General features: G+C 43.8%; 2 protein-coding genes across 3 annotated transcripts in view; one reads left to right on the plus strand and one right to left on the minus strand.

The window, feature by feature from the left end:
* DOK6 (docking protein 6) overlaps positions 1-14,935 on the minus strand; it is a 439,614-nt gene that overhangs the window by 171,824 nt on the left and 252,855 nt on the right. For both annotated transcript variants that reach the window (XM_050938848.1, XM_050938847.1), the window contains one exon: positions 12,455-12,644. In XM_050938848.1, the coding sequence (XP_050794805.1) occupies positions 12,455-12,644 (190 nt within the window). The remainder of the gene's footprint in view (positions 1-12,454; positions 12,645-14,935) is intronic.
* Positions 1-14,935, plus strand: part of LOC127044256 (zinc finger protein with KRAB and SCAN domains 2-like) — a 618,075-nt gene that overhangs the window by 43,965 nt on the left and 559,175 nt on the right. The gene's annotated exons all lie outside the window — the stretch shown is intronic.

Here is a 14,935-nt window from a genome sequence, read left to right on the forward strand (position 1 = left end):
CCTTTGTGGTGAAAAAAAAATAAACCCTCTACCCTTTTTTTTTTTAAATCACCCTCCTACTTCCACCATGCTGTGCACATCAAATCCCACTCTTGACACCAGATGTGACAAAGTTCCTCCTCTACCTTGGTGGGTCCTGTGCTTATTTGACAGATTTGTTCACCTCAGTGACCTTCCCCACAGTCTGGGTCAACGTCTCCTGTGTCTGATCAGGAGTTGGGAGGTTTGGGGGGAACCTGGGCCCGCCCTCTACTCTGAGTTCCAGCCCAGGGGCCTGTGGATTGCAGCTGTCTGTAGTGCCTCTTGTAACAGATGCATGACAGCTATAACTCCCTGGGCTACTTCCCCATGGCCTCCTCCAAACACCTTCTTTATCCTCACCACAGGACCTTCCTCCTGGTGTCTCATAACGCTTGTACTCCTTACTCCTCCAGCAGCACATCCTCTCACTCTCACTCTCAGCTCCTTCCGCCTCTTGCTCCCAGCTCCTCACATGCACTTCCTCTCCTCTGGCTCCCCCCTTCCCTGACTGGATTGAGCTCCTTTTTAAACCCAGGTGCCCTGATTAGCCTGCCTTGATTGGCTGCAGGTGTTCTAATCAGCCTGTCTGTCTTAATTGGCTCTAGCAGGTTCCTGATTACTCTAGTGCAGCCCCTGCTCTGGTCACTCAGGGAACAGAAAACAACTCACCCAGTGACCAGTATATTTGGCCTCTACCAGACTCCTGTACCCCACTGGACTGGGTCTGTCACATATCCCTTCCCCCTGCTCAACACCAAGGGGTTGGGCAGCTTTGGATGCCAGACAGTGCACACGTGACAAGCCATTGGCATTACCATGATGGCCTCCCTGCCCTGGCATTACCATGACGGCTCCCTGCCCTGCCCACATGGAAAGGTTGGAGGGATAAGAACCACCTGGTCACCCTTGTGTTCTTCTCCTTGTTCCGCTGCATCCATTGAAGAGGGGCATGGTCGGTCACAAGGACAAATCTGCGCCAGAGCAAGTAGTAGCACAATGCTTCCATGGCCCATTTTACAGCGAGGCACTCTCTCCACCGCTGCATATTTTTGTTCCCTCGGAAGGAGTTTCCTACTGAGGTAGAGAATTGGGTGTTCCTCCCTCCCTGACCATCTGTGATAAAATGGCCCCCAATCGTACTTCCGATGCATCTGTCTGCAGGATAAATTCCTTGGTGAAATCAGGGGCTATCAGTATGGGGTTACTGCAGAGGTCTGTAGGTCTGTGAATGCTTCCTCTGCTGCATCAGACCATCTCACCAGATCAGGTCCATGGGCTTTCACGAGGTCTGTCAGGGGGCTTGCCCTTGTGGCAAAGTGGGGGATAAATCATCGGTAATACCCCACTATAGCTAGGAATGCCTGGACTTGTTTCTTGAGACGTGGTTGGGGCCAATTTTGGATGGCCTCCAACTTGTTCACTTAGGGTTTTACCAGACCTTTTCCCACAATGTAGCCAAGATATTTGGCCACTGTGAACCCTACAGCACACTTGGCAAGGTTTGCTGTAAGGCCAGCTCACCTGAAGGTATCAAGGACTGCCTCCAACTTCTCTAGGTGGATTTCCCAGTCTGGGGTATTGGCCCCGACCACGTCGCAAGAAACAAGTCCGGGCATTCCTAGGTATAGTGGGGTATTACTGACGATTTATCCCCCACTTTGCTACAAGGGCAAGCCCCCTGACAGACCTCGTGAAAGCCCGTGGACCTGATCAGGTGAGATGGTCTGACGCAGCAGAGGAAGCATTCACAGACTTATGGACTGCCCTCTGCAGTAACCCCATATTGACAGCCCCTGATTTCACCAAGGAATTTATCCTGCAAACAGATGCATCGTCCAAGTAGGCAGCAGCATAACTGTTATGCGGTCATAATAGCTTGTCCATAAGGTGCTGGAAAGTAGCTGGGGCCCCATGTAGTCCAAAAGGAAGGACAGTATATTGAAAAAGACCCTCTGGTGTAGAGAACACAGTCTTTTCCTTTGCGTCTTCTGCAAGGGGAACCTGACAGTACCCCTTTGTCAAGTCTAGGGTAGTCAAGTACCGGGCATTCCCCAGAAGGTCTACTACCTCATCTATGCGAAGTATGGGGTACGCGTCGAACGGGGATACTTTGTTTAGTCGCCGGAAGTCGTTGCAAAACCTTGTGGTGCCAACAGGTTTGGGCACCAGCATGATTGGGCTGGACCACTGACTGTGGAATTCTTCGATGATCCCTAACTCCAGCATTTTTTTTACTTCTGCTTTTATTTCCTCCCTTTTGGCTGCTGGCACCCGATAGGGCCTCATTGTTATTCTGGCCCCAGGGTTCGTGACGATGTGGTGATATGTCTCGGTTGTTCGACCTGGTTTTGTCGAGAACACATCTTGGTTTTGGAAGGTCATCTCAGACATCTCATTCTTCTGATCTGGTGTCAAATCAGGAAACACTCTTACCTGTTTTGGAAGGCTTGTTTTCTTCAGTTAGGTCTTTTTGGACAGTTATGCATGCCTCCTGTGCATGCCAGGGTTTCAGAAGGTTGATGTGATAAATCTGTTCTTGTTTTTGGCGTCCTGGCTGCCGCTCCTTGTAGGTTACTTCCCCCACGGGTTCAACCACCTCATAGGGTCCCTGCCATTGGGCCAGAAGCTTGCTTTCTGCCGTGGGTACCAACACCATTGCCCGATCCCCTGGTTGGAACTATCGGACTTTTGCCTGGTGATAGTAATGGGTTCTCTAGGCCTCCTGTGCCTTTTCCAAATGTTCCCGTACAATAGGGGTGACACGGGCTATCTGGTCTCGCATCTGTATTACATGTTCTGTTATATTTCTCCTCTCATTGGGTTCCTCTTCCCATATCTCTTCGGCAATATCTGGCATGCCACAGAGGTGACGCCCATATAATAACTTGAATGGGGAAAACCCAATCGAGGCCTGAGGTACCTCCCGGATAGCAAACATAAGGTAGGGCAGTAGGGTGTCCCAATCCTTCCCGTCCCAACTTACCACCTTCCTTATCATAGCCGTCTCCTCCAGAGGTCCCACTAGGTCCATGGCTATTCGCTCAAAGGAGACCTCTATGATGGGAAGGGGTACTAAAGGTGCCCTCAGGTGGGGACGGAGACTGTGCAGCTGACACTCCGGGCAGACGCACAATACCTCTGCACTTCTTCATGTACTCCGGGCCAGAAGAACCGTCGTAGGACTCGTGCCAGAGTCTTCTCTACCCCCAAGTTCCCCCCAAAAAGATGACTATGAGCAAGACTTAATACAGTGTTCTGGTGTTTTTGAGGTACTAGGATCTGCTGTACCTTCTGCCCCTGTACTGGTGCAACCCGGTATAAGAGATTCTTCTTCATTATGAAATAGGGTCCTGGTCCCTGGGTTTTCCCTTCTACCGGGACCTTATCTATTTCAGCCATCTCCTTTCTAATGTTGTCATACCTTGAGTCTTCAGCCTGGTCCCGTCCAAAATTTCCTCTTCCGGGGCTAATCTGCCCAAGATCTAGAGGCCCAGTCTCTGTTGCCTCTACTGGTTCAAAAGAGTTAGGGTGGGGGTCAGACTCGGGTGCTTCTCCCTCCTGGGTGGCCTCCTTTTCAGCTGCGGGGTCCACCTACCTACGAGAGCGACCCTCTGGCTTTGGGTCAGTATTCTGGTTCCCAAGGCCTTAGCTGCCCTCCTTTCCTTTTTCGACTTTCTACCCTGTCTGGGAATGGAAAATAAATCTGGAGATATTTCAGAGAAGACTGGGGGTTGACAGTCTACTGTGGATGCCTCAATAATTTCAGGGTTCCCCTCTTTCTCCAATCCTCCGACTGAGAGTAAGTCTCCAAACCCTGGGAAGTCCCTCCCTATCAGCACCGGATATGGGAGTTTAGGGACTACACCTGCTGCTACCTCAGTAGTGTTCCCCTGAATCTCGATTTTTACTGGGATAGTGGGTAATAACCAACTGTCCCATGGACACATGTTATCCCTGTACGCTTAGCCCGCAGCAGCTGACCATACTTCACGAGATTCCCCGAGACAAGCATGATAGCACTCTCCGAATCAACCAGTGCTGTGGTCTCTACCTCATTTAGCTTTACTGGTCTGGGGTACATCTGTGGGATTAGTGAGATCCCCACAAGGTGGATTAAGGAGCATGGGTCTGCCCAGTTCCCCAGGTTACACTGCATTGGTGCCTCAGCATTGGGACACTGTGCAGCTATATGTCCCCACTCCCCGCAGGCATAACATCTGTATGGAGCCCTAGGCATTCCCCGGTCTCTTGGTTTGGGCAGTCTAACATCACAATCCTCTTCTCCCTCAGTGCTCTGACTCTTTGTGGCTTCTGGTGGGCCTTCAGCCCCTCTCTTTTTCTACCTGTGACCTCCTGGTTGCCCAGTCACCCGAGCTCTAAGCCTTGGTGCTGTTAGTTTAAGCCGGGGTGCCTCTTTCTTAACTGGTCAGGTCAACTCCCTCACTGTCCTTGGCCTCTCTACCAGTGTGACAACCTCATCACAGGTGGAGGGTTCGTTATCAGTTACCCAAGCACGAAGGTCTGGCGGTAGCCCCCTCATGTATCGATCGATGACCAGAACCTCTAGTATCTCATCTGGACTCTGAGATTCCGTTCGCAACCACTTTCGTGCGAGATGGATGAGGTCATACATTTGGGACGACGGGGTTTTGTTTTCCTGGTACCTCCATTCGTGATACCGCTGGGCCCGCACTGCAGTGGTTACCCCAAATCTGGCCAAAATTTCTGCTTTCAGCTGGGGGTAGTCTGCTGCAACCTCTTCAGGCAGATCATAGTAAGCCTTCTGGGCCTCCCCGCAGAGGAATGGGGCAAGGATGCCAGACCACTGATCTCGAGGCCAGGCCTCCCGTAGGGCTGTCCTCTCAAAGGCCAGAAGGTATGCCTCTACATCATCCTCTCGCGTCATTTTCTGCAGCCAATGGCTGGCCGTATGATCTGCGTCTGATCATGGCCGTAGTTCAGCTCTGTAAGGGTCTTTACCTGGTTTACCAGTTCCCGCAACATAGCTCGGTCTTGAGAAGCCTGGTCCATCAGCAGGTGATTAGTCTCTTGCTGCAGCTGCACTGCCTCTTGTTGGGCAGCTGCATGGACAGGGGTAGCCTCCTGCTGGGCCGCCATAGCTTGTAGCAATGCCCATACTAAGTCATCCTTTGTGGTGAAAAAAAAATAAACCCTCTACCCTTTTTTTTTTTAAATCACCCTCCTACTTCCACCATGCTGTGCACATCAAATCCCACTCTTGACACCAGTTGTGACAAAGTTCCTCCTCTACCTTGGTGGGTCCTGTGCTTATTTGACAGATTTGTTCACCTCAGTGACCTTCCCCACAGTCTGGGTCAACGTCTCCTGTGTCTGATCAGGAGTTGGGAGGTTTGGGGGGAACCTGGGCCCACCCTCTACTCTGAGTTCCAGCCCAGGGGCCTGTGGATTGCAGCTGTCTGTAGTGCCTCTTGTAACAGATGCATGACAGCTATAACTCCCTGGGCTACTTCCCCATGGCCTCCTCCAAACACCTTCTTTATCCTCACCACAGGACCTTCCTCCTGGTGTCTCATAACGCTTGTACTCCTTAGTCCTCCAGCAGCACATCCTTTCACTCTCACTCTCAGCTCCTTCCGCCTCTTGCTCCCAGCTCCTCACATGCACTTCCTCTCCTCTGGCTCCCCCCTTCCCTGACTGGAGTGAGCTCCTTTTTAAACCCAGGTGTCTTGATTAGCCTGCCTTGATTGGCTGCAGGTGTTCTAATCAGCCTGTCTGTCTTAATTGGTTCTAGCAGGTTCTTGATTACTCTAGTGCAGCCCCTGCTCTGGTCACTCAGGGAACAGAAAACTACTCACCCAGTGACAAGTATTTTTGTCCTCTACCAGACTCCTGTACCCTACTGGTCTGGTTCTGTCACAATATACAATGATGGGGTCTAAATCATCCGTTACCACTCAAGAGAGAGATCTTGGAGTCATTAAAACAACGAGTAGTCTGGTGGCACCTTAAAGACTAACTGATTTATTTGGGAATAAGCTTTCGTGGGTAAAAAACGCACTTCTTCAGATACATTGTTTTTGTGGATACAGACAAACACAGCTATCCCTCTGATATTTGGAGTCATTGTGGATAGTTCCCTGAAAACATCCACTCAATGTGAAGTGGCAGTCAAAAAAGCTAATAGAGTGCTGGGAATCATTAGGAAAGAGATAGATAATAAGACACAAAATATCATGTTGCCGCTATATAAATTCATGGTACCTCCACATCTTGGCTACTACATGCAGATCTGGTCACCCCATCTCAAAAAAGACATATTGAAATTGGAAAAGGTACAGAAAAGGGCAACAAAAATGATTAGGGGTATAGAACAGCTTCCATGTGAGGAGATATTAATAAGACTGAGACTTCTGAGCTTGTAAAATAGATGACTAAGGGGGCGATATGATAGAGGTTTATAAAATCTTGACTTGTGTGGAGAAAGTAAATAAGAAAGTGTTATTTATTCCTTCTCATAACCCAAGAACTAGGGGTCACCAAATGAAAATTAATAGGCAGCAGGTTTAGAAGGAAGAATTTCTTCACACAGTGAACAGTCAACCTATGGAACTCTTTGCCAGAAAGGTTGTGAAGGTCAACACTATAACAGGATTCAAAAAATAGCTAGTAAGTTCATGCACGATAGGTCCATCAATGGCTATAAGCCAGGATGGACAGGAATGGTGTTCCTAGCTTGTGTTTTCCAGAAGTTGGGAATGGGCAACAGGGGTTGGATCACTTGAAGATTACCTGCTTTGTTCATTCGCTCTGAAGTACCTAGCATTGGCCACTGTCGGAAGACAGAATACTGAGCTAGATGGACCTTTGGTCTGACCCAGTATGGCTGTTCTTATGTTTATGTCTGAGTAGCATGAATATACTTCAATATACTTAGATATCTTCTAATACCAGCGTCTGCAACTCTACAAAGTAGAAAGAAAAGCATTTCAGGGAAACAAGCGTATCACAGTTACAGAGCTAGTTGTACTTGATGCCTCTTGATTCTCTCTAAGTGCAGCCGCTCAGGATTTAGGTCTCTTCTTCCCTGGGATGCATCTCTTGCTCCTATGATTCTCTTACTCTTAGACCAGAACTTGGGGCTACAGCACCCTGTTTACCAACTATAATTTCTGTGCATATCCAACTGGGTTTGGCACCTGTGTTTCCTTGCGATAAGTGGTTAATATAGGTGACCAAACAACTTTCCTAGAACAAAGCTATGACAACTTGTCACCCCCATATTCATCTCTGTCATGTAATTAGGATATGTTTTGTACAAAGTATCATTCTAAAAGTCTTGATCTGCTAGACTTAATATCTCATTGGATTGTATGTGCTATCCTTGTATGTGAAGTTATGAAGTTTGGCTATGTATGTGTTACTAAAGCATGTTGTGAGGTTAAAACCACCACAAGCAACCTTTCAGGTACAACAGTGAAAAGGCCAAACAATGTTAATGGTTTATTGAGGAAATGCACACAACCGCAAGGATTACCCCAGGAACTGTGTACAGAAACCTCTCAGAGATAACACTACACAATTGGAACTGTTTGACCCAGGTCACAGCAAAAGAGCTTTCCAGCAAGTGGACAGAAGATATGAAAGGTGGAAATGACATCATGATGGTACCTTACTGATGAATGTTTGACTAAAATGTCTGGGGAAATTCTCAGTTTGATTACCACAAGTGTGCATGGACCTCTTCACATTGAGGGAGAGGCGGACCGGGTATTAAACTCATATACTGGCAAGATTTGACCAGTGCAGGACGGTACTGCTCTGGGATCCTAGGCTGGGAGGCTGGTGGTTAGAGAACCTGCATGTGACTGCAGCTGGGTGTGTCCCTACCTGTGTGAATGCTGGTGAAAGTGCAAGCCTGGAGGGCTCTGCAGCTTGTCACAGCAGCACAGTGTGAGAGGGATCACAGGCTGGTAGGTCGGAGGGCTCAGTGGTACCCCAATTCCAGGTGGCACCCCGGAGGGATCCTATCACAAAAGCATTGTTTTATCTCAACAGTAAGACCATCGCAAGGTATAAAAGAAAAGGTTTTTAATACACTAACAATCTTCATTTATAGCTATCTTACCTAAGTCTTACCAGTTTAGGGTTGCCAATTCTGACTGAAGATATTCCAGGAGATTTTTTCCCACAACATGATGTAATGTCATTGTCTTAAAATATCCTATTAAAATCTCCCGGACTGCTTTCAATAGTCACCAGGAGATCGATGCTGATTCTGTGAGACTCCAGGCCAATGCTGGAGGGACCCTACACCAGCTGCATGGAAGCTTAGGAAAGGCCTCACTTCTTCAGACCCTCTCCCTCTCCCACAAGTCAATAGCTGTCTGTATCAGCTTGTTTCCCTGAGAATAGCTCTCTGTCAGCATGCTTTATTTAGATATCTGGAGAGTTACTTAACTGATTAATGACCTTTTAACTTCTTGTTTTGGCAAAATAAATCTTGTAGCTTTGGGTGGAGCCTGAAAGTGGCATCTTCACAGCTAATAGTTCGGGTATAGTTTCTTAACCTTCTGACCTATTTATCAGGAGATGTTTTATCTGGTTCTACTGTGCTTTCTTCCTGCTTGTTTCCTAACCACCTTGCTATTAATTAAACAAACCCATTTATACAGTGACTTAACGCCCTCTAGTCATAGAGCAAACATTCTCGTAATGAATATAGCCATACAGGATTCATAAATTAATATGGATCGGTCCCATATCCTTGCAGGGCAGGACTTTAAAAATGCTATGCTACTGTCTATGAAGTAAGTGGCTGTATAGGCTTAATTCTAATATGCTACTTCTAAACTGTGTGGAGTCAGAGTGCACAGAATAATAGAAACTCACTAATCTATGCTGCACTAAATCAGACACTTTATAATCCATGCAAAAAGACGGCAGTCAGCAAAGTTTTAATATCAGTTACTGTAAAATTCAGTCGTTTGACTCGCAATCCAGTAATTTGCAGTGGGTCTCCAATTAGAAAGTTAGCAAGGCTCTACTGTACTTCACACTTAGTGCTGTGGCACACACAGAGATTATATTAGCTCACACTCAAAGTATCAGTAATCAATAGAAAAGCAACATGAAGAATTTCATGTAAAAAATCTTCTCTCCCTCTGCACATAGATATAGTAATTACTGAACAATAACTGAACAATTTAAATTTAGATTCCCAAATATTTATTTCATTTAGATGTATTAATATTATATGTTCCTAAATAAGATAATGATTGAAGACCTTATTTCACTATTCTTACTTAGAGTAATATTTTACTTCATTCCAATGGGATTACTTGTGAAGCAAAGTACCATTTAAGTGCGTCTGGTTGAAAAAAACAAGAGCCATTAGCCAAGTACCTGAGAGAATTCTCATTAGGACCTCAGAGTACTGATAAACTAGTGGCCAGGCCCGTGCCCCTTCCTGGAGCTCCCATTGGCCGGGAATGGAGAACTGTGGCCACTGGGAGCTGCGAGCAGCCCGCCAGGGGCTTACCTTGAACAAGCCACAAATCAAGTTTGTGAACCTCTGGTGTAGATGATATGTACATTGTTAATCTTTATTATTAAGGGCTTTTTTTCCAACCAGACACACTTAAATGGTACTTTGCTTCACAAGTAATCCCACTGGAATGAAGTAAAATATGATTCAGTTGCTAACTCGTAATACAAATATTTTAACAATGTATTTGTAAGTATTGCACATAAAGCAACTGTTGTTACTGAATGTGTTTTTTGATGCCTATGATGAAAACATTACTACTGTGAACATGCTTTTATGGCATGGCTCAACTCTTCACTTTTAAAAAGAGACGACACATCAGGATTTTGCTTCATTAGGAGATGAACAGATCAAAGGACCAGGCAATAATAATGTTCAGAGAGATGCTGGAGAGAGAACCATAGAATAAAGCCAAGGACAGATTTTAAAAAGTGCATCAATGCTGCATTTCATAGGCTTATGATATTAAAGACACTGCTTCTTCTGCAGTCATATATTACTTCCTTCTTTTCTGTGCCAGGGCAAATCCACATACAAACATTTCCATACACATACACATATATAAGGAAAGAAACTCTGAAAGAACCAAGGGAGGGATCAGATCAAAGAAAAAGAAGCGTAACAGATAAAGGTAGATCTAACTCACAATGCCAGAACAAAGGAAAGGAATCTACTTTTCATCAGGCTAGAAGCACCACCAATTATAAGGCAGGCTGAAAATAACTAATATAGTCTGAGTTATAATATGGTTTGTAGATGCATCATGTATTGAAAATATTAGAGTTTCAATGGGAAGTGCAGGTGGTTATGGAGTTATTGCTTTTTACTTGGATACATATGTTCATTGTAGGGATATAATTACGGACTAGCTGGAAACACAGTAAGAGCTGACCAGTAAACAATTCTGCTTCATGAAAAAAATTGAGATTTAAGATTACTTTTCTTCTGATGTGGAACAAAAGCAAGACCTTTTCAATTTTTCCATGACAAAAATAAGTCAGAGACTGACACAGACCAACCCAAGAGTAGCACATAGCCCAGTGATTAGGGCACCCACCTGGGATATGGAAGACTCAAGTTCAGTTCCCTGCTACAAATCAGCCAAAGCAGGGATTAGAATCTGACGAGTGCTCTAACCACCGGAAAATTAGGTATTCTGGGCTACGTCTGTCTCTCTCTCTCAAATTCCATCCTGGACCCAAATAACTTTCCTGACAAAATTTTCATTGAAGCCAATATGTTTTAGCAAAACATTTCAGTTCCAACAAAACAACATTTTTCAACAGAAAAAATGTTTCATCAAAATATTTTGATCATTTCTAGTTACAGGACTTGTCTCTTATTTAAAGGCCCAATTTAATTCTCTTTCCAGTGACTTTAATTAGAGCTATACCAGATTTTAAAGAGAGAAATTTCTTTTACTCAGAGATGCAACTCATGAAACATGCATTGGGCTGTATTGTGCAGTGCCAGAAACATAAAGTTATGTTGTATGGTTAACCTCAGTCCAGTAAAAGTAGCCTTTTCCCCAGTTGACAGATTTTTTTTTTAAATTAAACACAATTTTAATGGGCAAAAAGGGAAGCCTGCTGAAAATGCTATAGTGCCACAAGCATCAAATAACTATAGATGTTTACTTTATGTTTTTACACTTTTCTTACCCTTTCAGCCTTTCTTAATCTTACAATATAACCACTTTAAAATGTGCCATCAGTTAAGTGGTTTCTGTAACCACTCTCATTCAAGAATGCAGTTGCTACAGTGTCTATTAGCTTTGGAGTACAACAGTTTCTCTATAAACCTACATCTGAATTATTTCACACTAACTGGTCTGCTGGAAGTATAACTGAACCACAGGTCAGTCATTGTAGATTTTCCATCAATTCTGTTGTAATAACCCTATTAAGTTTCTTAAAGGTGAAGATGTGAAGGAAAGGAAGTAGCACTCCAAAAACCGCCTGTAAAAATAAATCCTGATGCACATAGCTATAAGGACATGACTATCATCAAAAAGAAATTGAAAAAAAGATGTAGGGCTTGTCTACATGGCATGGCAAAGTGCATTAGAGGGGTATCATTTGTAAAGGGCTCTAATGTGTTGCAATCTAACTGCCTTGTGTAGACCCTGCTGATGCTCTCTAAAAAGTTCCTAGTTCATGTTAATGTCCTGTTTGAAACAAGACTACTTTAATACACACAAGGTACCTTTTAGAGCATGCCAGTTAGGGCAGTTAGAGCACAACACATTAGAGTGCTTTATAAATCATATTTTTCTAATATGCTTTGCTGCCCTATGTAGACAAACCCTACACCTATTGTCCAGTGTTGTTTTTTCTTTTCCTATTACAGGAAGAAACCACCTTGACATTGACCAGATTTTAATTTTTTCTGCATCACGCGCACACATAGCCTGCTAGCTTTCATGAGCATAGCCACATCTCTAATACTCAAATCTGATAACACAGCTCCCAATATTTGAAAGACCCCCCCAGCAATGGTAGAAATGGAAATAAGCTGGATACAAACAAAAGGGCAGCATTCATACTTTTTCAGTGTTTTTAAATGTTAGGCATGATGCAATCCTTTTGAATATGAAGCACTTTGAAAAAGTAATATACAAAAAGGTAGGTAGCATGAGCAGTACATTTACTCTTCTTTGTTCACTCCAAAAAAAGGAATAGCCTAACTTAGAGGATCTGCCTCTCAAGAATCACTCTCTCTCTCTCTCCACATGGCAGTGGATCCTCCCTCCCACAGTATACTGCTATTTTCAAAATCAAGGCATAGGTAGGTAACCGTAAGTAACTATCAGCCAGAATTTCCATGGTAACAATATTTCCCCCCAGTAATTGAACAATGGAGTGATATGCATTTTCTTCCCACTTGCCACACTTCCTTAATTCTTACCTTCCAGACTCAAATGTGAACCATGTTGAGTCACGTCCATATCTCCGCAAAGAACTCAGAGGCCACATGACCAGCTTGACCTTGGCATTATGGATATCCCAGAGATAGATGTTTTCATGTGTGATCTGCATTGTACATTCCCCATAGATATCTAAATTTGGTGTAGGCATAAGATATACGTTGAATCGCTCTAGGAAGGAAAAAAGCAAAACGAGACGGAAATCTGGTGAAAATGAGAGTTAATTTGAAAAATTAACAGAATACTAATTTGCCTGGCTACAGAAATTTTAGAAATCATGAGCTGGATCCTCCGCTGATTTACATGAAATCAATGAAGCCATAACATTTACATAAGTGAAGTATCTGGCTCCTGGCATTTTACATACAGAACTACTAGAATCAAAATTATTAGATAATATAAAGCTTCATTTACTCACATGGATGGAAACAGCCCATGATGCTACTTAGGGAATTTTAAATCAAATTGTAGTTTATTGCCACATATATTATATATATGCACTCACGCACACACATGCATACACAAAAACAGAAAAACAGTCAAAATTTGAAGGTGCAAATATTGGAAATGCTAGGTTTATTTTAATTCTCAAGGCACAATAGCATGATCTAGGGCAGAATGTCAGCCTCGATTTGTAGATTTGTTTCTGAATTTCCTTGCATTTGTGAAACTAGGTCATACACTTGCAGTTTTGTGTTACTACTTTTAAGAGTGCTAGAAAGACCAAAGCTGTGAATAAAACAACAATTCAAGACAGGGCATCAGAAATACTCACTCTATAAATGAGCTGTTGGAAACATACACATATGTATAAGGGCCAATTAGGAAAAGTGGCTTCAAAAATTAATAAAAGAGCAAGGGTTTAGTGCAGAACATTTTTTAAAAAATCCAGTCTTGGGGAGACATTCATTGGGAGGGTCCTCATACAATTGTGAAAGCAATTAAAACTCATTTAAGGATGGTATGTAGAGAGAGTAACAAAATATAACAGTCAAAAGAGAGCTATATTATGTATGCAAGTCAACCAACCAAACTGTATTTTCAACATTTGTTAAATACACTTTTTGATAGATCAGTGGAGGAAGAAGTTATAAATGAGCATCCAAGTTAATGCAAAATAAGCTAAAAGTATAGGAGCAGAAATGAACACAAGTTTGGTTATGGAATGAAAGTGATCAGGGAACAATCACATGTACAGTAAGATTTGCAACCCCATGTGGCTATAAGTAAACTTATCATCCCCAATGATATTCTGTCTCAGCCCATTTAATTTTGACCCATTAGTGCCTTCTCAGTTGATTCACTCAATCTTCTGGCCATCCACCCTCTTCTGTAAAATTCCATTTCTCATGAATCATACCAATGGGTGTTAGCCCTGTAAATTGTATTTCATGCCTAAAGTCCTATGTGTGGAAACCCCACAATGTTTAGTGACAGTCCTTTAACAGATAGCACAAATAGCTTAGCAGATGCAGTTAAAATCATTGTAAACAATTTCCCTTACTGGTCACAGAGATTTCTTCAGTAGAGATCTAATCCGACGCCACTGAAATATATGAAGTCTTCCATTGACTTCAGTTGGCATTGGATAAAAAGCCCTTAGACACCAACTACTGAGTGAAGAATCTAGAGAACATCATGGTAGCTTACTTACTCTTTGTATTAGAATTGTACATGATCACATTGTTCAGTGATTAGATACTACAGTGATGGGCATTATGCAAAATCCTAAGTTAGAGGAGGGAAGGAAAAGTGTAGGAGTGAGATAATAGAAATGATTGAAGATGGACTAACAAAAATAATTGTGGACACTGATTTCTAGCCAGTCTCATGACTTCTACTTCGTAACAGACAATGTTATGATTTAGTTACACACTAGACTTCAGTTTTGTACTGTTGTGCTATTATCATTCCTGGCGAGGATTGCCACTGCTGAATTCCCAGAATACGAGACATTCTGGTGCTCATGGGAATGGTATAAGCCTTCTCTTGCCAGTGTGATCTTGCACACACAATGTGTGAGAGGTCACATTGCACAGAGGATGACATTTTGAAGGGTGCACTGCTCCTTCCCACACAGTGTGACCTCACATGTGGTGTGTGCAAAGTCAATCCAGCAGGGTGGAGCAGCACAATCTTCAAAATGGCATCCTTCCTCCATAATACTGGACAAAACCACATTCAGTTTTGTCTCTGTAGTGGACAGGGGGCAGACCATAGAAAAAAAGAACTGTCCATCTTAAAACTGGATGAATGGCCTGCCTATTCCAGGCCCTAGCATTTCCCCTCTTTGAAGTGAACCAGAATGAAAGGTCCGGATAACCTGTGTAATGGCAGATTCGCTGACCCACCTCAGTTTTAGCCTCACTGTGTGCAACCACACAAGGAGCCCCGCTGAAACGGTGCTACGTGCTGAAAAGGGGTGGTACATTCCCTGAAACTCTGTCCCTTTCTTGTGTAGC

This window comes from Gopherus flavomarginatus, chromosome 2 (assembly GCF_025201925.1).
Source record: "Gopherus flavomarginatus isolate rGopFla2 chromosome 2, rGopFla2.mat.asm, whole genome shotgun sequence".
Taxonomy (NCBI): Eukaryota; Metazoa; Chordata; order Testudines; family Testudinidae; genus Gopherus; species Gopherus flavomarginatus.